A 23,542-nucleotide genomic window follows, 5' to 3' on the forward strand; every position below is an offset into this window, starting at 1 on the left:
TCCGGCCATCATCTTCTTGGGCTCAGCTACATATGGAGTTATCTCAGTGGATATATACTGCCATGATCAATATCCATTCTACCTTCTGTCCGTCCACAACACCGAAATACGGAATATCTGAATTATGACGATGCACCCAGAGGTGAAGCGTGCACTAGACACAAACCTATCTGTCCTGGAAGGTAAGCTCAGAAGAATTTGTAGTGACGATGGAGGCTATCTTCATATCTCGGTAGTGATTAGACTCTTTACAAAGCACCACTCCGGCGTACCAGAAGATCGCATCGAGCTACGTCTCAACTGGGAATTAGAACTGCGCCATAGCGATTTCTCATTCTGGGACACTTGGAAACCCTGTAAATTTCATACAGTTCAACCAGTTGAGTTGCCTGCTCACAGCCGATAACAGTATTTCGTAAATTGTTTTGGTACTCGGACCCTGAACCCGCATCAGCTAGTGAGCCATTCTTGAGCATTCACAAAAACCTCACTAGGGAGATTATCTCGTGGCTCTGTGATTCCAAGAGGAGGAGTAACATCCATCTCATCGCAGAAGGGCAGACGCAAACGGAGAACGCCAGCGAAAATCATAGAGGGAATGCCTTTGCCACCATTTGTTACGATGCTCACCGATTCGGACTTCCATTGCGAGATGCACCCCGTCTGCCTCCCGGCATTTTCTCACTTTGTGCAGCGCTAGCAACTCATAGCCCTCCATATCGCCGCATTCTCACCAGAATTTTAATTGAGGACCCGAAAGTTTTTAAGCTATCAACACGTACTCGTTTCAAAAAACTCATTTATAAACCATGGAAGACACTGGAAATATCTCATCCGCAGTACGTTGCTGCACCGCCCGTGATTGTTCTCCGCTGGCATGACCCTAAATTCTGGGATGAAGAGCTTCTCAGCTCAATATACGAGTTTGCCTCGCCGTTGCTATGGATTATTTCATTCAGCCCAGAATTTAAACTTCCTATCCAGGACCTTCTTGACCCGTTCAAGTGTCCACGGCTTACTCGACTTCCTGTTTGTTATAACGATGCACCCGCGGACACGAAATTGTTTCTCCATCACCGCTTCACTATTCTCCGCCAAAAGCACGAGGAGATGTTTGCTGAACACGAAGTATGGCCATCTGAGGAACAGATGTTCCATTTGACTAGGATGTTTATGGGGTCTTTTGACGCCATTGACGTTGTTATCTATTTCGTTGACTGGGAAGGGGAGGGTGGACCAAATGCTCACTTGGAGAAATTTCTGGCCTACATGGTTGATTCACCTTCGCCTTCGGATGAACGACCGTATTGTGTTCTTGATCATTTTTATCATCAAGCATATTCCGCTATCCCTCATGATCTTGATTCCATTGTGAAACGAGTCCTCAGTATCTGTTGTTGGGAGGGCTTTCCATTTCCCGTGACATCCTTTCGGCTGACCTGCTTGCTTTCCCATAGCCACGATGCTATCCTCGGCGTGCTTTCCCATCTCTGCCGCTGGGCTGTGATTTCGCATATCAGCAATGAGGTCCTTTTATATTCGCCAAGTCCCTTTTTCAGAAGTTTTCTAGCAGATGCAAAGCGATCAGGACGTTTCCACATCCCGAAACCTGAAATCAGGTATCTCTCATATGAAGCATCTATACGCATCATCTTCCATTCCTCAAATCCCTTTAAATTATTGAAGCCGGCGGAGTGGTCTAATCCAAAGGCACACACTTTCTAATTCGGGCTAGCCTTGGATTACGCTCTTAAGGCATTCTATTATGCGCGTGACACGTGTTCACATTCAGAGTGGGCATTGCTGCGTCACTTCGATTTTGGTTGTTTGGGTCATTGCGGCAATAGTACTATTCATTGGTATGAATTTCACCTTTTCCTCCGAGAGTTATACGCAGTGAGTGCGCTACTTGAGACTGTGTGTGTTAGGAAAATGACTGAAGGACGCTCTTTAGTGGGACAAAGACAGCTCACCAAACATCGTTCGCGTCGAACCTGCAGGTGATTTGGACAAGCTATTCATTGACAAGTGTGAAGGACTCGCTGAGCCATTGGTATGAGCTTGTTTCCATAAGCACCCAAGGCAGTGTTCTCATTATCTCATAGGAGCTTGAAGAGAAACAGGTGTACTGGGAGTTGCGTCCGACGGGTCCCCAGTATGCATTACTTGGACTTGGAGCTGGAACTGTTCTCGTCGTGCTGGCAACTCTGAGAGCTCCGGGTGTCGCGCCATCATACTGTGGATTCAGCGTCTATACATCTGCTATGCTCGAGTTGATGTAACATGTTTCATCGCACAAATTAATCTTCTCTTCTGTAACCAAATAACCAACTTCTCGAAAGTTTGGTCGCCGGGAGTTACTGAAAGCAGAAGCCTACTCGTCCTGAAGAAAGAACTCACCAATGCTCGATTACAAAGTAAACGCATAATTCCTGGCAGAAGCTTCGCTTCAAGGTTAAAATCAATCACATCCATCCATCACCTGGAGATAATAAGTACAAGATAGTTGTCTAATCATGAGAGGGGAAAAAAGAAAGCCGGTCTGTTCTTTTAGCCAAACTAAGGGCCGCAACCGGTTACAACCAAACCGTTGGCAACAGGCGGTCCGGCTGAATTGGGTTACGGTCCAGTCCAGTCTCGCTGGTTTTGTAAGTACCAGTCCATGAAACCGGCTTGCAATGTGCACACACGAATATCCTGTCTGCGAGCCTGAAATTGTAATGAGATCTGGTACACCCGCAAGTAAGTGCCTGAAACTCAAATGTCAGAAACATCTCCCCAATACCACCTTTTTCTCTCAAATAAATGTGCGGCTTATAAATGTTCACAAAATGATGGGGAACGAAAGTGACTTGAACGTTCACATGAATTCAGATACATAAAGATCTAAGCCAGTTACGCAGCGTGAGCGTGCAACCAGTTCATTATTATACATGACGAAGAAGCTACAAAAATTGTTTTCACATTCCTCAACCAGCCTGAGGCTCCCGGGTTTACCTTGATTACATCCTAAGAAAACACTCTAGGAAGTGAGACACTACCGGTTGTAACCAGCGTTCTTGACTGAATCGGGTTGAGCATCCCAAATAGGGCAAAGATCCTTCCAAGCATCTAGAATAATCACGAATGAGAGAACGTAAAAAAAATAATTTTGAAATTGAAATGTCGAACCAGGGCGGTTTGGTTTCGTAAAGTCAATGTCTTCAGGAGCCTCCGCAAATACAATAGCAAGACCACTAAAAGATAAATTAATTTATCTTCGATATCGGATGCAATGAGTATAAGCCCTTACTCTCTAAGGTGTAAATCAATATGGCTAAGATAGTTTAGTCATTATTGACGTCCAAGGACAATGGTGAGCTCACCAATGGAAAATCCATGGACCAGGATTATCAGTCGTAAATCGGATAGAAACGACATCACCCTCATTATCACCAGCACTAACTGTATCTCTAACAACAGGGTCGTCAAAGTTATATTCAACACTATCCGCACTCTTGACAACCCAAAACTTATGCTATACATACATGAAAAAAAAATTATTAGATTTTCGGACTTCGCGGGTTACTTTTTGTTTTAGACGTATTCGAACTTACACCATGTAAATGTAATGGATGTGGATTTCCTTGACTTCCAGTTTGTATATTAAGCTGAATCGTTTGATTCCTCTTCACACGATATATAGTTCCTTCAGGTAGGAGCTCCGCCGGGTCCGTTGCACCGCTCAGAATTTGAAGTAATATGGGCACTGAAGTTGATACGAAAGGTGTATCGTTAAAGCTCCATTTGATTTCGCCTAGCTTGATGATAAAAGGGAGTGTGAGATCGGCACCATCAGGATTAGGTTCTCCAGATACTGTCAGGGTTGGATAGGCAGGGTGCAAGTTGGTTTCGAGGAGAAGAATTTGTTGATATTGTTGCTTCGTCGTTGGCTCCTTCTTACGAGCGCCTTTGTACCTCAGGATAGCCGAGTTGACACCACCATCGAAGGTCTCACTGATTCCATTGGCACCTCTGTTGGGAAGAGCGCGAATCCAGTAGTTGTCAACTCTTTGATTGGCATTCAAAACAGCCGAGTAACGTTGACCTGTTAAATATGTGAACAGAGTTCCAACGTGAGCAACACATTTTATCTTACCAGCTAAGATTCGTATGGTGTTTACAGTTTCGGGGACCGTCTCGGTGCCCTCAACTTCAATGATGGTAAGGTCATGTTGATCGATAGAAAACGTGAAGTCAGGGCTGCAGGACAAGGACACAATACGGAAGCGATAACGTTTGCCTCGCTTAACGTTGACGACGGCTAAATCGACGGGTTTTCCTTTATGGCCAATGTATCGTCCTCGACCATTAATCAAGGTTGCATCTTCCATCGCAGGACTACTTATATCAGGAGCAAGAACGTGATACCTGCGGGAAAACCGTGTTAGTCCGGGATAATCCTGTAAGTTAGATTGTTTCGAATTACCAGTCAGAAAGTGTGATGATTGTGGACTCTGATAATATGTTATCATTCACGTTAGTCATTGAAAACAGGGATGATAAAATGGCATACCATCATCAACTATCAGAGAACAATTAGTCTAGTTGAACCCAACGCGACGCGACGGTTCACTCACAATCATACATATGTCTCAGAGGGTCATGAGGATCGTACACAATCAACGCGCCCGAATACCATCACAATATTGTACATCTAAAATTGCGTTTGAGTTTTCGTTCATCCTTCAATGAATCAACGAAACGTATACCAAAATGGGAATGATACCAGAAGGTACCGGCTGGTTCGTAGTATCGAATGAATATTCAAAGGAGTTGTTAGGTGATATTGGACATTGCGTAACGTCGATAGCACCGTCCATGAAGTTGGTACCCCTTTGGAATAAGCCGTGCCAATGCTAACTTGAAGATAAATAATGTTTTGTGGGATTGAAGAATAAATAAACACGTACAATACTTGCACCAAGAATTTGGTTTTCATCAGTAAGCTCATTGACAACGTTCATTCTAATATTTTCACCCTAAGTCAGTATCATCATGTATATCAATAATACCTGATGTCATATATATCGATGAGGCTTCACCTTCTTTGCAGTAATCACGGGACCCGGATGAATACCGTTGATCAATGAAGCCCTACCATCCAGTGAGTGAATAATCGAGAGGAAGAAGACACTTGAAGAACATACGGGCGTACAAAGCCATCGGGAGCAATGTCTTTGGTTTCGAGGGTGAGAGTCCCTGAGTGACAAATCACTTCTGCAAAAGCGGTAGTAGTAGCCCAAAATAAGAAGGAGGCGAAATGCAGTTTTGATTGCATTCGGTTTGGATTTTGCAGTCTGGTGGGAGGAAATATGGAAAGCACGCGACGCGGCGCGATAAGGCGCAAGTCAACCTTATACCTGATTTTATACCATCTTCTAAGACCGACTCCTTCTCTAGGTCGATAGAACCTCTACTAGTTAAGTATCAGTTTAGATTCACGAGGCTTGTGGAGAAGTTGCAAAAACGTAACGAGATCGCTGTGGTAAACGTAAATTCCCTTCAAGATCGACAACGAGAATTGTTGTGGTTCGCTACCGCCAGGTGGCCCTAGTTACGGGACAGAAGAGAATCATTGCGAATCGACGTCTGGATGGCAAATCGCAGATGGTTCTACAGAAGTTCCATACCGAGAACCTTAGTAAAATACACTTTTTGTTCTTTCCTAGATAAATTTGGTTGACATAGGTAGGATAAGACAATGGGACAGACCTTGAAGTAAAATCGACCAACCAGCCTTCAAGGAGTTGTCTCCCTACGCACACGGAGGCGAGGAAAACAGTTAGGGGGTATGGAGCTGTATAAGAGTAAAGATAGGAGACACGAGGCCAGGGAGAACACTTGAGACGATGTCCGACAGAGAAGTCGTGAGGGGCCGTCGAAGAAAAGAGATGTATATGGACGTAGAGTAGAACTTGGTCCCACAATTGTCTTCTTATTTGTCGAGATGAATGAGCCGTGGACCACGTGACGATATCAGCCATTGTACGTCAGCCGAAGATTCGTGTACAATCTTCTATCATGATCCCTGTCTTTGGCGACGAGCGGCGCAGAATCAACCTGGGAGGTGCGTCTTCGGTGGCCAGTGACCGCGATGTTCTTCGACACGCGCGCAGAGAACGTGAGGAACGACGAGAACAAAGACGTCGGCAAGAGAATGCAATTAAGTTACAGGCATGGTGGCGGGGAGTGACTGAGGTTCGGCGTACGCGCAGAGAGCTGCGGAGAACGTTTGACATGGACCCGACGAGCATCACAGGCCTCAGATGCCTCGTTCTCATCGGGCACGACGAAGAGCTACTCGGGCAGTGGTCGCGTGCGATGGATCCTCGTCTGTTTCCCTTCTTTTGTCCCCTTGGTCTGTTCTGATATTTGCGCAGAAAGTGTTTCCAGGTTGTGTTCCGGAAAAGACGCTGAGAGTTGGGCCGTGCTGAGTCGCCAGGCAGCGCTGCTGTTGCTGACTTCAGTTGCTCACCATCCCATGTTTGTTTTCTTTTCCCTCCGGCGTCTTACGTCATTTGCTGAACCGCCCCTGTTCAGGTCGCAGCATGCAGTCTCGCACTTGAATGTCCTGAACACGCTACTGCAACCGCAGAGTCCAGTTCTCGGCTACCTGCTCGATCGTCAGTTTTATTCACTCGTCGCTCAGGCGATCAACTCTGTCGTGAGTCATCGCAGGAAAACATATCATATTGGTGCTGATCCGGCTGCCAGCCTCTGGAACTCAAATCTACACCCTCACTTCCATTACTTGTACAGCTCGCTGTGGCCCCCTTGTCCCTTGCCACCCCCAACGACCCTTCGATTCTGTCATCACTACTCCAGCGTATCCTTTCCATACATCTACTCCCGAATCGCTTGCCCCTTCCATCGATCAGTTTCCTTGCGTCTCGGCTGCCATGGGACCAACTCCCTTCTCTGCGTTCACACTTTGGCACCGTGGCACAATCGTTAGACACCGAATCCCGCATCCACCTTTTAACAAACGTCTACACGTTTGTATCACCTCAGATACCCCGACTTTCATCTCGGGTAGTCGGAGTATACCTCGCACTTCTTGCCACGATCATGAATAATCTCCCTGTCAACTCTCTTGATCCCGAGGCTGCTTCAAAGAAACCCAGGTTACAGTCTCACGCCCTCCACGGCGATACTGACTCTGACTCGGACAACGAAACAAAGATTACGGTGACTGCCGTTTCGTCGTTCAACGAGCCACCATTACCCAAGATCGATTCACGAACAGTCAAGCGCCTTGCATTGGTCCCAGCTGCTGGTCATATCACCGCGCTTTTCAACGTGGCGAAACAAAATGATACCGTACTGGTCGATTACACGGTCTTTTTAGTGTCTCTTACAACGATCTGGCCGTCACAAAAGGATATTGTTCTAAATACGGTGGCCAGTTTGGGTAGTGGTGGTCTTATTCGAATGCTGTATCGACAATACGGCCTTAGAAGTCAACTCGGGCAACAGAGCAACAATTTGAATGGTGCGCATATACTGTCACAGTTTCGACATTAACTGATGTGTGTACTATAAAGAATCACAGTATAAGACACAATGGCCTCCGCTGATCTTACTCGCAGACTTGTATTCTCAAACTCTCTTAACAATGGGCGATGATGAATTCTTCAGCGAGGATGGAGCCACTCGAAATCCTCTTACGATGGATGATTTGCGGCGCTTTAGCAAACAGTTGCTCAATATCGCTGTGACCCTTTATTGGCGTGAGGAATATGGTGGTCAACAATTGGTGACTCCTGATTTGAAATGTCCTTGGGAGACTGTTAGAGATAAGGTGACGCGTTGTTTAGTTGCCATACACGCGAGAGAGTAAGCAAATATCATTCTGCCGTGCACCGCTTCTAACCACCGTTGATGTAGTTCTCGAAAACCATTCGTTCCCCGTGATCATTGGCTTGTCGAGTCGGAGATTGACCTCGAATCATTCGTAGAGGCGGCCATGTAAGGAATACTATCTCATATACATCCCTTCCTTAATATCTGATCATCATTAGCCTCGAAGACAGACAAATGCTTTCCGAAAACGGCACTCAAACCCGTCAACTATCCAAATTCCAATTAGCCCAACTCTCACCTCGTCTCGGGATCCTCAATAACATTCCTTTCGCCATCCCATTTGAAACTCGAGTTCGAATATTTCGGGAATTTGTGTATAATGATATGGTGGCTCATGGAGCCAATAGCGAAGGTTCTTTTAGGACTTTTGCGGCTTCGAGGGGATTGCCGTTTGGGGGGTATAAGACGAGGGTGCAGGTGAGGAGGGGGACTGTTGCTCAGGATGGGTTTGATAGACTTGCGGAAGCGGATTTGAAACAGCCGATAGAGATTACGTTTATTGATCAGTTTGGGCAGGAAGAGTGGGTTTGCCGAATGGTCTTTCATTTATGTATTGACTGATGGTGGTTTTAGGGCTGGGATTGATGGGGGAGGTGTTTTTAAAGAGTTTTTGACGTCTTTGAGTAAGGAGGTTTTTGATACGGATAGGGGATTGTGGTTGGCGAATAAGAAGAATGAGTTGTATCCGAATCCTCATTCTTATGCGACTGAACGTAAGTTTTTTGCTTTTTATATTCTCTCATTGATGTGTTTATCTTTTTCTCAGCGCACAGCTTGAATTGGTATCGGTTTATTGGACGGATGCTGGGTAAAGCTATGTACGATGGGATATTGATTGATGTTGCGTTTGCTGGCTTTTTCCTTGCCAAGGTAATGTTACGATTTTTTTATAAATCGAAGGGGAAGATGGACTGATGGGATGGTTGTATAGTGGCTTGGGAAACAAAGTTTTTTGGATGATCTTGCTTCGCTTGATCCTGAACTCTATAATGGATTGATATTCCTTAAACATTATACTGGAAATCCTGAAGACCTTTCGCTTAACTTTACAGTCGCTGTCGATGGTATGTCAAATGATACCATTCCTCACATAATCAACCTGACAGTATGATTAACGATTTTAGAATTTGGTGTGACGAAGATGATGGATCTTATGAAATATGGAAGCGAGACGGCTGTGACGAAGGAGAACAAGTTGATGTATATTTATTTGATTTCGCATTATAGATTGAGTAAGCAGATCAAGTTGCAGAGTAATGCGTTTTTTGAGGGGTTGTCGGAGATGATTGATCCAAAATGGTTGAGGTAATGTTTTGTTTTGTTAATCTAAAAAGATTTAAGCTGGATGACTTTTTTGGATAGGATGTTTAATCAACAAGAAGTTCAGATTCTTTTGGGAGGTGTTAATTCGCCTATTGATATTGAAGATTTGAAGATGTGTACGAATTATGGGGGGTTGTATGATTCGGGGCATTTGACGATTAGAATGTTTTGGAAGGTAAAAAAAAAAAAAAAAAAAAAAAAAAAAATCACTCAAAACGTCTCTCACTCACCATTCTGGCAGGTCGTTAGTTCATTTACGGAAGAACAGAAACGAGCTCTGCTTCGGTTTGTGACGAGTTGCAGTCGACCACCGTTATTGGGATTTAAAGAGCTTGTTCCGAATTTTTCGATTAGGGATGCGGGGTCTGATGAGTTGAGGTTGCCGACTGCGAGTACGTGTGTGAATTTGTTGAAGGTATGTTGTGCGAAGTGCTATTGGAAAGTATATTGTGGATATTAGGGATGGACTGATTGATTGGTTTTTTTTTTTTTTTTTCTTGTGCAGTTGCCGAGGTATACTACGGAGAAGGCGTTGAGGAATAAATTGGTGCAGGCGATTACTTCTAATGCTGGTTTCGACTTGTCGTGAATTTCTCTTTTTTGTTGTTGCATGTTGTACGCTGGTTTTTTTTTTTTATAGACCTTTAATTGTTCAGGGAAATTTGACGGCGGTGGGCTCCTGAAATCTTCTCAAGTACAATCATTCATTCGTTGGCCAAGAAAGATACATAATGAACACTTCAACAAATTGATATACAGACGGGTACAATTACAAAAACAGAAAGATACGAACTAAGCATCAAACGCGGACCTGAGTATGACCTTTGGTTTAACAACACTTCTTCGCCTACCGCTACTACTACTACCGCTACCACTCCCTTCAGCGACTTTGCGCAACCCAATTTCACTGGTAGCTACGACCTCTTCCCTGTCATCGTCTCTCCCACTCCTGATATCCACATCTTCACGTTCCATGACGTGATGATCGAAAATCGAACCGGGTTCGACGAGGGTGGGTTCGAGTTGAGGATTGACGTTGTCGAGGAGGACGTTGAGACGGAGACAGTGTTTGGCTAGAGCAGATAGTTTTTCACGGGTTTCTTTGAGAAGAGAATCGACGGTTTGTGTCGTGGAAGACGAGGATGAAGAGGATGAAGAGGAAGAAGGACCTGTCGTTGGCCATCCAGCATACTTGAACAACGTATTCAAACATTCCTCCAAGAAATCAACTACACGTAACACAGTCGATGTTGTAGGTCTCAATCTAGCGCGTGTCGTGGTTTTCCAAGTGTCAGATGTAGGTATCCCTTCGGCTTCACGTATGCGTGTGTAAGTCGCTGCGAGGAAATCACTTAGATCCCAATGACCGGGATACCACGCTGTCATGATACGAGTGGCGCAACAGACGAGGGTGGCTTGGATTGCGGCTTGTAAGGGGTATGAATCGTATGTGTCTAATGGGATTGTGGATTGGGAACGGACGAGGGAGAGGAGGTAGGGTCCGAGAAGAGATGTACTTTCTTCGTCTATGAGATCGGTGGTGGCGGTGTCGGGGGATGAGGACGACGACGATGAAGGACGTTCGATTGTACAAAGTGAATCAGCGAACAGAGCGGCTATTTGGAAGATTTCATAGTTGAGATTCTTGAGAAGGGTGTATACTTGATCGGTGTTGGATTGAGCGGGATCACGTATGATACTGGAGGAGAGGTTGAAATTGAAAGTAGAATCGGGGTTATGAGTCTCTTCATCTCGTCTTGCGAGTTGATCAAGCAACATTCGTCGGGATTGTTCACTTGCTTCATATCGACTACGCAGCTCGCGGTATTTATCTCGGGTGGAGGAGACAGTTTTTTCGAGTTTGGAGATACGCGTTTCGTCTTCTCTGACTCGAGCCTCGTGACGTTGACGTTGAGCCGAGATATCGCCTTGGAGCTTCTCTACGGTCGGGTCTATGGAACGAATGGTATCTTCGAGAGCGGTGATCGTTTCCTCAAGATTGGTGATACGGATTTCATCTTTGGCCTGGAGTTCCGCCAGTTCATCACGGAAACCACGGATAGCATTATCTTTGGAGTAGCACGACGCAGACACGTCCTTGAGTCCTTTGTCTTTGGCGTCAAGATCTTCTTCGAGGACAGCAATTCGGGTGCGGAGACCATTAATCTCTCGTACACGCTCCTCTGCGGTACCTTCTGCAGCTTCTAACAAGCTACGAAGCTGAAGTATCGTAGACACGTATCCGGAAATATCTTGCTCGAGTGCTTCGATGCGATTCTTACACGTGTTGATCTCGAGTTGCTGGTCCTCCTTTGTCCTTGCAATAAGTCTTTGACCCGAGTTTCGGATTTCTTCAACCTCCGTCTCTAAAGCGGAGAGTTGCTCTTGACACTGCTCCCTTTGTTTTTCCAAGACATCGCGTTGCTTGATCAAGTCGTTGAGCGCCTTGTCTTTCTCATCGACGAATGACCTCGAGCGGAGAAGCGCCTCAGTGACTGACTTGCGAGATGTTCGGAGCCTTTTGACTTCCTCGCTACGTTCCCTATTCTGCATCTCCTGCTCTTCCAACTTGTGCAAAAGATCGTCGATTTGGCATTTGAGCTGATCCTTCTCTTCCTTCTCCGCTTTCAAAGTCGCTTCACTTCGGGCTTTGTAGTTCCACAACTCTGCTTCTGCTTCATCGGCTTCCCTCTTATAGTCCTGCAGCGATTCCTCACGCTTGCGGATGACATCATCTCGATTCGCCACATCTTTGTGTAACGTTCCATTCTCTTGGGACAACGCCTTGATCTCCTCATCCCTCATCTCCACCATCAACTCCAGAACTGCCAGTGACTTTTGCAGCTTCTCGATCTCTTGTTGACGTTCCTCCATGGCTGTAGCATGTGCCTGTGCTGCGGCTCCACTTACTGCGTCCGTGGCTTCCAATGTCGCCTTCAAATGGGACACTTGTTGTGAATTCTCGAACTGTAATCTTTGTAGGCGTTGTTGGAGGGCATCGCGTTCTTTTGACAGATTCTCAAGTTTCTGAGTCGCGGCAGAGAGTTCTTCGGTAAGCCTGTGTGCCTGTTTCTGTTCGTCTTCCACCAGAACTGCAGCTTCGTGCAAGCTAGCGGAGCTGAAGACAACGAAGTCAGTCTTCTTTGGTCGTTTATGAGCTATGTTTATGTTTCCTACCTGGGAATATTACTGTCTTTATCTCCGGTACCTATAACGGAACCTTCGCCACTGGACTTGACAAAGTCATCTTCATCGCTGGAATCATTCTCGACCTCACTCCATTCTTGTTCCAACGGCGAAGGCGCCTTTTTCAAAGGATCAGAGGTCGAATGGGACTCGGCCGGGAGGTTCTCGCGAGAGGAGGAAGAATGAACACTGTCAATGGTATCGGCGAGAGAGGAGAGGGAAGAAGATGCTGAAGTATGAGCTGACTCATAGACGGCACCCCCTCGAGGGCGCCAATCGGTGGATGACCTCGGCTCCGGCACATTGGTAGACGACCTAGTCGGAGCTCTGGGAGGCTCTGTATGTGAGGAAGCTACATCAGTCAGCGCCCTCGAAGGCTGTCGCCTGCCTCGAAAAGTTGATGCTAGAGAGTCGATTGAGGGTTTCCTAGAAGGATTGGTGATGTGGGCGTGTATAGGTGCAGTATCTGCCTTTCCAGTAGTAGCAGCTGGACGTGCTGAAGCAGGCGGTTTCCTGCCGCTACCTAACAAATTCAAAAACGACATTTCCTAGTGCTTAGTGGTGGGTATGAGAGGGTAAAACGGAGCTTGAGAGTGGCTAGTGTTTATAGGTATATATGATTTGATGTCCGCCTAAACGTGGCAACAGCATGTTAAGCATGAACCAGTCTGCTGCGGAATTTACTTACTTGTAGCTTGTTAGATGGTCATGAAGCACTCATTAAGTGTTCTTCGGCACCTGCAAGTCTATGGACTGCTGGGAGACTGTAACCGCAGTGCGAGCTTGATGGACCCCATACATGGACACATCAGGTGATGGTGCGAAGGATAGGTTGATGCATCACTTTATTGATCATTCTGATCAAGTCCGAATCCTCTCAGTACCATTTTATCATCGCTGGAATCGCAGTTATTGTATGGAAAACATTCGCGGCTATAATTAGACGCCGTACGATGGTCAAACAAGTAGCTATTACCGTAAAAGAGGTAAACGAGGTAAACGTAAGTCAAAACGAGTGTCAGAAACGAGCGATATGAATACACCGGGTAACTTCGATATAATGAAGAGATGGAACATTTTGAGCGGAAGTCTCGCCAGTCATCATTCGTGTAAATTTGGGAACTTGGGACGCTATTGGCTCCGGGGTCACCTCATGAGTCCTCATCATCACATCCTTTAGACATATCGCGCCTTGGAGAAATGTGGGGCCGACTACATAGGAAACGTAATGTGGTACGTGCCAGGGCTACCATAGAAGTGTTTGACAAGGCAATAACCGATGAGGGCGGAATGTCCTGGCGCCTATGAAGGAGTCAAGGCAGTATCATCATGCCCGCCTTGTGCCTGCCACTTGCCAGGGAATCCAAAGGTTACGACATGAGATATCGTAAACATTTGGTAAAGATGTTGCCAGCATGATCAAATTACAGGATTGCTCATAATGCCATCACTTGCCTGGCCATCAGCGCGATATGCAAGTAAAGCAAGTCCAGCGACCGAAACAGAAGCCGTCAATGCTTTCCCCTCATGGTCGCTCAAAAAAGAAGGATCAAGCATACTAAAACTCAGTGACCTCAAGCAGGTTTCTCAAGGCGAATTGGCCGAAGGCCGGGCTGTACCGCTCTGTAATGGGCGTTAGCTCCAGCAATCCGAATCGCTAGGGAACGGCGAGGTAATTCGCCATGCAGATGGTTGCCCTATAGAATCGATTCAAACGCCACAAAGAGACCGAAGCCCCGGACGGTCCACAACCGTCTGAGGAGGCCCTATGTTGTGGAGCACCTTCATTTTCGTGGCGGACCGAGATGCAAACTGCCTACTGACATGAGGAAGTAATTCGCTCTTCCCTGTTTCAGATAGCTTCTTTTCAGCTCCCTTTGATCGCAGCATTCCCCAGTTTTCCCTTGATTAGATACCTCGAGTTTCTCATATCAGAGAACAAGGACGAAAGTAAATTTAGCGATTGCAATACTTCAATACTTCAGCTGCGGTCCAAAGATACCCCAAACTTTGCAGCTATCGCAGGGCCTCTCCTTGAAGTTTGTTCATGAATATTACAATCGCGTGGCTTCAGTAGGGGTAGATTCTTCACCTGAAAGACAACTTCGAGTCAGATATAACATTCCGTATACAAGTACATTGTCCGTCTTTAATCACTTCTCCTAAGAAGTCTGGGGAAATGCTCAACATCAAATACCGAGGTGATAAATGAGATGAAGACGGACCGGAATGTTGGCGATATGAATTGGTGCTTGCTTAAAGACAGACGTGATAAACATCTCCGTTACCGTATAAGGCGCTCCTCCTTCGCTTGGAGCATCTTTTCTTATCCTATGGAAACCACATGAGGGATGCGACAGGTTGACAACGAGGCTTCGTACTTAGCGCTAAAAAAACAATGTTGCAATCTCTCCGCTGGTGCTGCTCTAATTCGGAATTTCATATATCGAGTGACAACAAAATGCCCAGCCACGATACTACCCTAGATTGATACGGGTCCAGCCTAAAACGTAAAGAGCTTGACTTTGTCCATACCTGGGCTTCTCCTTCATCCTCTTGAGATAGAATTACGTTCCATTCGAGATCCGTCTTTGCCGTAGCGAAAGATGATTGGCTCAAGTTGCTCATGTACTCCGAAAGAGATATAGGTTTGTGATTGTGTAGGAGGTTTACGTTTTTATCAAAGATCGATTCGAGAAGGCTAGACTGTTCTTTCTCTCCTTGAGCCGGATCTTGCTGATACAGTTTTTGGACGCAGTCCTTGAACCAATCGATCATTGGGTTATCCATTGTATGCACAATAAAAGCGTCGTCTAGTAGAAGTTGATCTGCGTGTAGTTCCGGGACCAATAAGTGGTATAGCAGAGAGGTCAAGAGGAGGAACAAGAACGACTTGTGCAGGTTTGAACAGAGTGACATGTGCAGTCACATGACGTCATACTGCAGTTCGCCCACGGTACTGAGACCGGTGAATCTGAGAAGGTAGAAAGTAATCTTGTGGGGCCCACCGAGCTCAATCTGAGATTCAACGTTCTGCTATAATTTTGTATCCGCAAAGCTGGCAGGCACTAAAAATACTAATGCTAACCTGCTGTGAAAACGAGGCCAGGTCCCTGTATCGTGACTGTCCGCTCAATTAAGGACAAGCAATTTTGCAAGGCAAACTCTTTTTTTTAGGAAGGTATGAGCAATTCGTCCAGCTTATTCGATACAACAATTAGGACCGTTCCCTATTGTGACGGATCGAAGATCGACTTGAGCGTTGAACCAGTGAGTCTTCATACTCTCATGAGTATGGGCGTCACTTTATTCAAGCCTTGAATTTCAGAAACACAGAACTCTCGGGGGTTGTATGACTGAAGCTCCGGGGTCAAAGGGAAGGCATAAGAATGCAATTCGCAATCCTACATATAAAATAGCCCGCTCAAAACCACAGTCTTCAAGCCATTCGATACAATGTTCTCCCTCGCACAGACTGCTAGTTACGCGGACAACCTCCGTTCTACCCACAATGTCTCTTTTTGCTGGAAAACTCGAGACTTCTACCTCTCCCCTGAAGATGCAGAGCACCTCACAAACCGACGGCTCCAATTGATGGGAACGTCGACATCCTCCCTCGAAGTGTACGAAGAAGAGTTAAAGGGTGAGCTGGTCGTCGTGAAACGATTTAGGCACGACGAGCAGCATGATCCTTCAGTGGAGGACGTAAGTATGCCTTATTTTCGTCTATATCATAGCTCAATTTTTTGACAGATCAAGGTTGCTTTGGACAAATGGAAGCAAGTTTCTTTCCACCCAAACATCGCACCATTTTTGGGACTCTGTTCGGACGCTTCTATGCCTCTTCCCATGCTCCTAACCCCACGCGCCTGTTGGAATCTCTTACAATACGTCCAGACTCATCCAGACGCCCCCAAGCGTGCACTGGTATGTGGAATATTAATTTCGATTCATTAAGGCCAATTCAATAACCGATGATAAAGATCTATTCAATTGCTGCGGCGCTGGAATATATGCACGGTCAAGATGTACCTATAACGCACGGCAACGTCAAAGCAGTGAGCCAAACTTCCGTTATTAAAGTTACCGTTTTAGTATGCTCAAAGAGTCTGCACTCTAGGAAAATGTGTTGATTGACCGCAACGGCGTTGCGTATCTGTCCGATATAGGGATCTTCCAAGCTGTAACGCATCGAGGTCAACTAAACCAGATGGAGGAGTTGCGGTGGTCCGCGCCGGAGAAGGTCATTTATCAAGAGGAACATACCTCCGCTTGTGATACGTGGAGTTTTGCAATGACAATCATCGAAGTAAGGTTTCGTTTCTTTAATTCTTTCCCTCGATAATGACCTCGGAGAAGATGCACACAGGTTTAAGCCCATTCGCTTATTATCAGAGTCTCGAAAGAGTTGTGATAGCGATAAATATCGGTGAGATACCATCCCGTCCCAGTGATATGACGGATGATCGGCTTTGGAACTTGGTTGAGGAATGCTTGAAATATGCGCCTTTTAGTAGACCATCCATGAAGTGGGTGGCCGAATCGTTGAGTCTTTCCCGTTAAACTAGAGATATCCAACCGCGACGGTACTTTACTTCGAGGTTGGGTTGTCGTAGACTTCGGATTGAAGTGAACAATGGCTACAGGCAATCACCATCAGTTAATCATACTACTCGCATAATATTGTTGTCATTAGTAAAGTAATTCATTGGTTGGCGATAAAAGATACAAACTGGTTTTCCTCATAGGTGATACCACAATAACAAGGCGAAGGCTTCGCCTTGGTCTAATCTTGATGACCTCGAGCGCTATCTATGGATCTTTGAGGGCGAGGTTGAATGACAAAGGGCTGTCATCTGCCGCGCCTTAGACCAATGGTCAGTCATAATAATAACGTAGAAGCTCGTCGACAACGATAAGTTGTATTGATTGTTGATCGATGATCGATGATCGAATGATCACTGACGTTCGGAACAGTGCAGGCTCATGCCAATCGGGCTTCGAGCCCAAGCCGGCCCCATGTAGGCCAAGCCGAGCCTAGCCCGCTGGGCGGCATCATCAACCGAGAATGGCTGGGTATTGAAGGCGCTAAAAGCGAACTTCGCTGGTTGTATGTACAACCGTACAGTTGTGGAAAATGCAAGTAGAAAACCGGATAAATTTGTATGCGAAAACTCTTAGGCGGCGGTAAGTTATCTTTTCTTTTCTGATCTAAACTGACCGTAAACGGGAACAGAACATAAGAGGATAGTATCATAGTAGTCAAAGGGTCATCACGACAAAAAGGTTATAGATAAGATTGAATGAGAAGTGTCGAAGCACTCATGGCAAGAGGTCACAAGGTTTTTCGGGTTGGGAAGCCGTGACCACTGGCAGCAGAGATATGAACTCCATTACAAATTCGGGCACCGCAAGTTGTATATCGAGAGCGATCAAATTAACATCAGCAAAAGGGTTTTCAAAATAGAAGGGCTTAGAACGGCACCATAGGATTTTACGCCTCTCTACTTTGCATAAGATTATATTATATTCCAAAAGTTACCTTTCTGATGGATTGTGGTGGAACTAGTAGTTCCATAACAAGGTCTCTAAGCCCTTCTATTTTGAAAACCATTTTGCTGATGAAGTCTAATTGCGAGGCAAAAGAGGACATTACCGGCTTGTATAGCGCTTCTACCGCGTTTATTAAGTGTCTCGGCTACGACCAGGCGGTCATTAGGTGGTAAGAGTTTGTGGGGCTGCACCGCTCCTGGTGACGGCCTCTTTCATCATAGGTGAGAACCAGCCTTCCCAGAAAGGCAAAGGATTTAAGATCCACTTATTTCTCCATTGAGATATTCCAGTCCTTCACTTCACTTTTTTTCTTCCTCCTTTTGCTGACTCTATACATCGGCTATGCCTGAAGACAGATCATCTTCCAAGGCCTTTGCCAATTCTCGTCCTGACCACGCCTTCGTAAGCGCTCCCTATTCCTTTAATAGTTTTGTGCTCAGGCCCCTGCGTGACATCAGAATATTTCGCCCCTATCCGACTCCTCATTGCACCGAGCAGGGTACGTTAGACATCCTCATCAGCTTTCCTTGTGGAACTACTAGCTTACCTTTGCTTTTGGAGGCTTCTGCGGCCAATGTCTTATAATCCTTCTAGTCCGCTCACTGGCCGCTTCCTCCCAGGCTCCCTTCCTATAAGTCACAGGATCCCTCATCAGCACTCCCAACGTTCTATTCGACTCACAACAATGCAACTGTCTAATATGCCCGCGTCTTATCCTCAAAATATTGATTCCGTCCTTCTCGGCGGGATGCCTCTATCTGCGCCATCTGATTCTCAGGGTCTGTGCCGTCAACATAATACTTCATATCATTGTCGGTCTTTTTTTAGTTTATGTCCAGCCAACACATCTGACCTTTTTAGCACTCCAACAAGACCCTCGCAAAGATGATTCTCTTGCTACCCTTCCCTTATCTTCTGATGATAATCCCGCTCGTTCTCTCACACTATCACCTAATGACACCGACATCCCCAACTCCAACTTAATTACCCCGACTGCAATTGCCCAATCACCTTCAGCATCAAACGTGACCTCCGGTGAGTATTTTTTGCGCAACTTTCTCTCTTTCTTCTTCTTAACCTCTTGTTCTTTTAGGTATGTCGGCCAGTGAGGCCAACTGGGAAGCAACGGTAGGTTGCGGTGGTCCTGTTATCTGTTTCCGGGACGCTCTTAAAGTTTGTTCATTAGACTGAGCCTTATACCAGTCCTGCTCTTTCAAGTCCTCTTCGTCAAGAATGCCGTGTCTCATCCCCTCCATCACCTTCGACCTCTGGTACAATTACACCTACTGGTCCTCCTAACGCACCTGACGAATATGAAAACGTATCTGGTCCGGCGGCCTGGTTTAAAGATCCGAACTCGCTATTACAAGTATCGGAAAGGACATCATTATTACCACCCACCTCGCATCACGAACCCCACTCACAAAATGGGTATGGGACTCCCGAAATTCGTCTCTCAACACCTGAAACAGAGAGCACTGATTTTCTACTTTTACACTACGACGGGATTCCAGCTTGGAAGAAGGTCGTTAGAAAAACATTACATGATATACCCGTCAAGTCAAGAATGGTGTTGTCCGCAATCCCCGCCGTCTTACTTGGCACTTTGATCAACATCCTTGACGGCATTAGCTGTAAGTCACTTATGCTTGCCTCATCAAGTCTCAAGATGTTTCTAAGCTCTAACATTTTAGACGGGATGATTATATTTCCCTCAACTGGAGTTTTTGCCGACCTGGGCTCGATGGGCGTTTCTTTGTTCTTCGTCTCAACCATAGCTGTCCAGTTCACGTATACGCTCGGAGGAAGCTCATTTGCTGGAGCCAATGGTAGTATGATGATTGAAGTGGTGGTATGTTAATTGAATGTTTTTTTTGACGTTTGGTACAGCCTCGCTCACTGCCGTCCCAGCCTTTTTTCCATATGATCGCAAACAGCATAGCCTCGGAGATCGGAGAAGAACACCCGAGAGAAATCATTGCCACAACGTTGGTTGCATTCGCCGCCAGTTCTATCTTGACAGGATTATGCTTTTTCCTGTTGGGTTTATTGAAACTCGGGACGATTGTGGGGCTTTTCCCTCGTCACATCCTCGTCGGGTAAGTCGTAATAGTTACTCCCTATTATTTTCACACTTTATCTGAATTATACTATCCCAGATGTATCGGCGGGATTGGGGCATTTCTTATTCAAACAGGGTGCGTACCCGAAGGGCACAGCAGCTGATCATTTTCCTTATCGCGGTACTCACATGGCTGCATTTAGTTTGACTGTCAGCATGCATATGAGCGAAGAAGATTTCACAATGTCTTTCGAAACTTTAAAAACCATGTTTTTGGACCATCACATGTTACTGTTATGGACAATTCCTTTTGCCTTGGCAGTTCTACTTAGAATCATCACACACAAATTTCACCATCAGCTTGTATTTCCTCTTTGTAAGTGTTCATGCTCCGCGGACAATTCCTTTCTGACAAACCTTCAACTTGTTAGATTTCCTTGTTATACCCATTATTTTCTATATCGTTGTTGCCTCTGCTAGACTGGACTTAAATAAGCTTCGGACGGAAAACTGGTTATTCGACGTAGGGAGTGCATCCGAGACGCCTTGGTATCATTACTTTTCTTATCTAGGTCGGTACCTTTTTTAGGGACGCCAAGATATTTTAGTCTAACTTTTTTTGACAGATCATCGCTTAATTCGATTTGGCGCATTGTGGTCTACGCTCCCGACTCAATTTGCTCTGTGCGTTTGTCATACCCCTTTCATTGAGGTCGTATAACTGATGAGTTGCCCTTAAGGCTATTTTTTAATATTTTGCACCCACCTCTGAACGTGCCTGCTTTAGGTAAGTTCCGATATCAGTCTTATCTTTGATGCGCGCGTTGGTCTGAAGTTAATGGTTTCTCTTTCCCGCATCAGCCGTTTCCCTTGATTGTGAATGTGACACGAATAAAGAGTTGATGGGGCATGGCTATTCTAACCTCTTATCTGGCCTTATCGGAAGCGTGTAAGTTGTCAATTCGAAACGGTCTTTTCCCTGACTCTGTGAATTTTTATTAGACCCAATTATCTTGTTTATGTGAACACACTTCTGTGAGTTCCGGCATTTTTTCTTATCCACATGGGTCCCGGTTTCCCTGACTAGCAACGCTATTCTAGATTTTATCGAGTCGGAGGCGATAACCGTGTTGCGGGGTTTTTGCTTGCTCTATCAACATGCGTCCTCCTTTTCATCGGGGTCGGCCCGATAGCTTACATCCGTGAGTAATAGGAAAGAAAACATGTGCGTCGTGTTGACATTATCAACTGTATAGCTGTTATGGTTGTTGGAGCTTTGATTTTCGTGCTTGGCATTGATTTGGTGAAAGAAGCGTTATGGGATACCCGACATCGAGTTAGCAGGTACAGTTGTCTTGCCTCATCTATTCTTTACCTTATCTGACATTTTCTGTCTTGTTTTTTTCCTTCCTTTTTCGTTTTTTGTTTTCGCCGGTGATGCAGAGTGGAATATGTCACAATTATCGGCATAATGATAGTTATGACCGCTTGGGACTTCGTGACAGGCGTTTTGTTTGGTATCGTCGTTAGCTGTAAGTACTCCTTGGATTTCGGCTTGTGGAAAGCTAAGCCGACGTGTTTAGGTTTCTTCTTCGTCGTGCAAAATTCGCAGGTCGATTGTATTCGGTCAATTTATACTGGTGATACGGCTATGTCAGCTGTACGTCGATCAGGCTTGCAGCGCGCCTACATTCGAGAAGTTGCGAAGCACACCACTATTCTCCGTCTTCAGGGTTTGTATACATTGGACTTTTTGCGCTATTTCTTTTGTATTTACATTTTTGCTCCGCAGGTTTCCTTTTCTTTGGAACTATATCGCGCGTTGAAGAAACCATAAAGGGTCTCTTCGAAGCGCCTTCTTGGCAGAAAAATCCTATCCAATTCCTGGTTGTTGATATGGTTCACGTAGCGGGTGTTGACATGTCGGCTGCCGAGGCGTTTGTAAGAATTCAACGTCTGCTTTTCGCGAAGAGAGTTGTTCTCGTTTTTTGTGGATTTTCGGACGATTCTGTTGTTGGGAAGGCGTTACAGAATGTGGGTGTGCTTGATGCTGAGGGTGTGGAATTGTTTTCGACGTTCAATGACGCGATGGAATGTGAGTGAATTGAATTTTTGTCAGTGATGGTGAACAGGTTTTTGAAGATTGATATAGGGACTGAGAATGAATATCTTCATTCGTGGTTCCGTTCGCATCCATTGGAACCACCTCGTACTTTACTTCGTAAGTATAATTTTGGTATTGCATCGTGAATAGGCTGACGAACTGTTATTAATATTTTTTATCGGACTTTCCGTTTTTGTTCAATAGCTGTGCCTGTTCGACGAGACCCTTCTTGGGATGTCCATCATATCGCCGATCCGTTCGCTGTTTCTCCCCGGCGATCCCATATTTGGGATGTTGGAAATAAGACAATCGGCATTGGTGAGCTTGCGATTCCACAAGTTGGGTAATTTTGTACCCATGACTGACCATTTTTTGTAGAGTTTGATTCTAACCTGTCAGAAGCGGATCTTACATCTAATCCTCTTAACACTTTATCGAGGGCATTTCCATGGGGTTCCGATGATGCGCAAAAGTTCAAGGGGATTGTACGATATTTCTCGAGGCTCATCGTACCGACCGGACATATCCTTTGGAAACAAGATGATAGTCCTGATGGACTCTATATTGTTGAATCTGGTGTATTGCGAGCGACGTATAAATTTAGGAATCAAACGCAGAGCCTTGAAGAAACGATGGTATCGGGAACTATCGCTGGTGAATTATCGGCTTTGTCAAGTTTACCGAGGAACGCGACTTGTATAGTGGAACATCATGCTACGCTTTGGAAGATGAGTATGCAGGATCTTGATAAGCTACGGCGGGATGAACCGGCGTTGTCTGCATGGTTCATTCAGTTGATATTGAAAGGTGAGGCTTTGCAATGTTCGCTGCATGTGATATGTACTGACTTATCATCACTTTTTTTTCATATCAGCTGGAAAAACAGATTATGATATTCTGTTATCAGCGGTTGCATGTAGGCAGTGATAAGTGTGTATACGCTGGTAACATGGAAATGCAGCGTTTGGACTTGTGTTCGAGTTGGCTAGCTGCGATACTCCTCGCGCTTAGAGGAGGCAAGGATGTGTTTGGTGGTGTAGATATACGTGCCTTTTCATATTTGCGTCCCTATGTCATACAACTAGTCCTGTCGCTGGTAGAAGTGTCCACACATTTATTAAATACTGCATTGTATGTACTAAAAACTCCCGCGATTCTGGGCAATAAAGAAAGATTAACTACGATGCAATGATCTTGCCGGGTTCCCTTATTTACATGAAGAAGCATCTCGGCCTACTTAACCTTGTTAGGAGATTTCCCATAGTTTGAGGTGTGATTCGGATATTCGACATCTGTTCACAAGTCCATCACATTCGATGCTTACGTGGTGTGACAAACTTAGTCCTGGTTGTAGTGCTTGGGTATTTGTCATGGGTCTAGGCCTCGATCGTCCTTTATCCCAACTTCAT

General features: G+C 45.5%; 4 protein-coding genes and 1 pseudogene across 5 annotated transcripts; 4 read left to right on the top strand and 1 right to left on the bottom strand.

Annotated features, from left to right (window-relative positions):
* Window positions 1-130: 130 nt before the first annotated feature.
* On the top strand, window positions 131-2,282 carry AGABI2DRAFT_117493 (hypothetical protein; the record flags this gene model as incomplete). Its single annotated transcript, XM_006460488.1, has 5 exons — window positions 131-182; window positions 237-356; window positions 410-1,371; window positions 1,955-2,053; window positions 2,106-2,282. The coding sequence occupies 5 exons, from the start codon at window positions 131-133 to the stop codon at window positions 2,280-2,282; spliced, it is 1,410 nt and encodes a 469-aa protein (XP_006460551.1).
* Window positions 2,283-3,037: 755 nt separating this feature from the next.
* lcc6 lies at window positions 3,038-5,320 on the bottom strand (annotated as a pseudogene; the record flags this gene model as incomplete). Its single annotated transcript is given in 13 exon segments — window positions 3,038-3,111; window positions 3,172-3,236; window positions 3,293-3,316; window positions 3,366-3,517; window positions 3,597-4,087; window positions 4,139-4,410; window positions 4,469-4,497; window positions 4,510-4,513; window positions 4,616-4,696; window positions 4,752-4,898; window positions 4,953-5,021; window positions 5,085-5,136; window positions 5,190-5,320. Coding segments are annotated over 5 exon segments (450 nt in total), but the record flags the coding sequence as incomplete, so codon positions are not given.
* A 743-nt stretch (window positions 5,321-6,063) lies between these two features.
* AGABI2DRAFT_203625 (hypothetical protein) lies at window positions 6,064-9,868 on the top strand (the record flags this gene model as incomplete). Its single annotated transcript, XM_006460489.1, has 14 exons — window positions 6,064-6,373; window positions 6,423-6,525; window positions 6,583-6,706; window positions 6,757-7,534; window positions 7,587-7,878; window positions 7,930-8,010; window positions 8,064-8,426; window positions 8,479-8,618; window positions 8,672-8,775; window positions 8,837-8,969; window positions 9,030-9,210; window positions 9,268-9,403; window positions 9,470-9,643; window positions 9,734-9,868. 14 exons carry the CDS (start codon window positions 6,064-6,066, stop codon window positions 9,815-9,817), a joined length of 3,003 nt encoding a protein of 1,000 aa, XP_006460552.1. The 3' UTR covers window positions 9,818-9,868.
* Window positions 9,869-15,870: 6,002 nt separating this feature from the next.
* AGABI2DRAFT_117497 (hypothetical protein) lies at window positions 15,871-16,977 on the top strand (the record flags this gene model as incomplete). The annotated part of the gene is made up of 5 exons (XM_006460490.1): window positions 15,871-16,119; window positions 16,168-16,341; window positions 16,398-16,472; window positions 16,535-16,723; window positions 16,774-16,977. The coding sequence occupies 5 exons, from the start codon at window positions 15,871-15,873 to the stop codon at window positions 16,975-16,977; spliced, it is 891 nt and encodes a 296-aa protein (XP_006460553.1).
* A 2,557-nt stretch (window positions 16,978-19,534) lies between these two features.
* On the top strand, window positions 19,535-23,315 carry AGABI2DRAFT_184964 (hypothetical protein; the record flags this gene model as incomplete). Its single annotated transcript, XM_006460491.1, has 19 exons — window positions 19,535-19,601; window positions 19,662-19,819; window positions 19,879-20,066; window positions 20,127-20,165; window positions 20,233-20,405; window positions 20,461-20,601; window positions 20,656-20,713; window positions 20,770-20,816; window positions 20,891-20,978; window positions 21,032-21,064; window positions 21,131-21,231; window positions 21,286-21,373; window positions 21,473-21,561; window positions 21,613-21,762; window positions 21,822-22,124; window positions 22,182-22,250; window positions 22,338-22,451; window positions 22,512-22,940; window positions 23,008-23,315. 19 exons carry the CDS (start codon window positions 19,535-19,537, stop codon window positions 23,058-23,060), a joined length of 2,388 nt encoding a protein of 795 aa, XP_006460554.1. The 3' UTR covers window positions 23,061-23,315.
* Window positions 23,316-23,542: the final 227 nt, after the last annotated feature.

Source organism: Agaricus bisporus (genome assembly GCF_000300575.1).
Source record: "Agaricus bisporus var. bisporus H97 unplaced genomic scaffold AGABI2scaffold_4, whole genome shotgun sequence".
NCBI classification, from domain to species: domain Eukaryota; kingdom Fungi; phylum Basidiomycota; class Agaricomycetes; order Agaricales; family Agaricaceae; genus Agaricus; species Agaricus bisporus.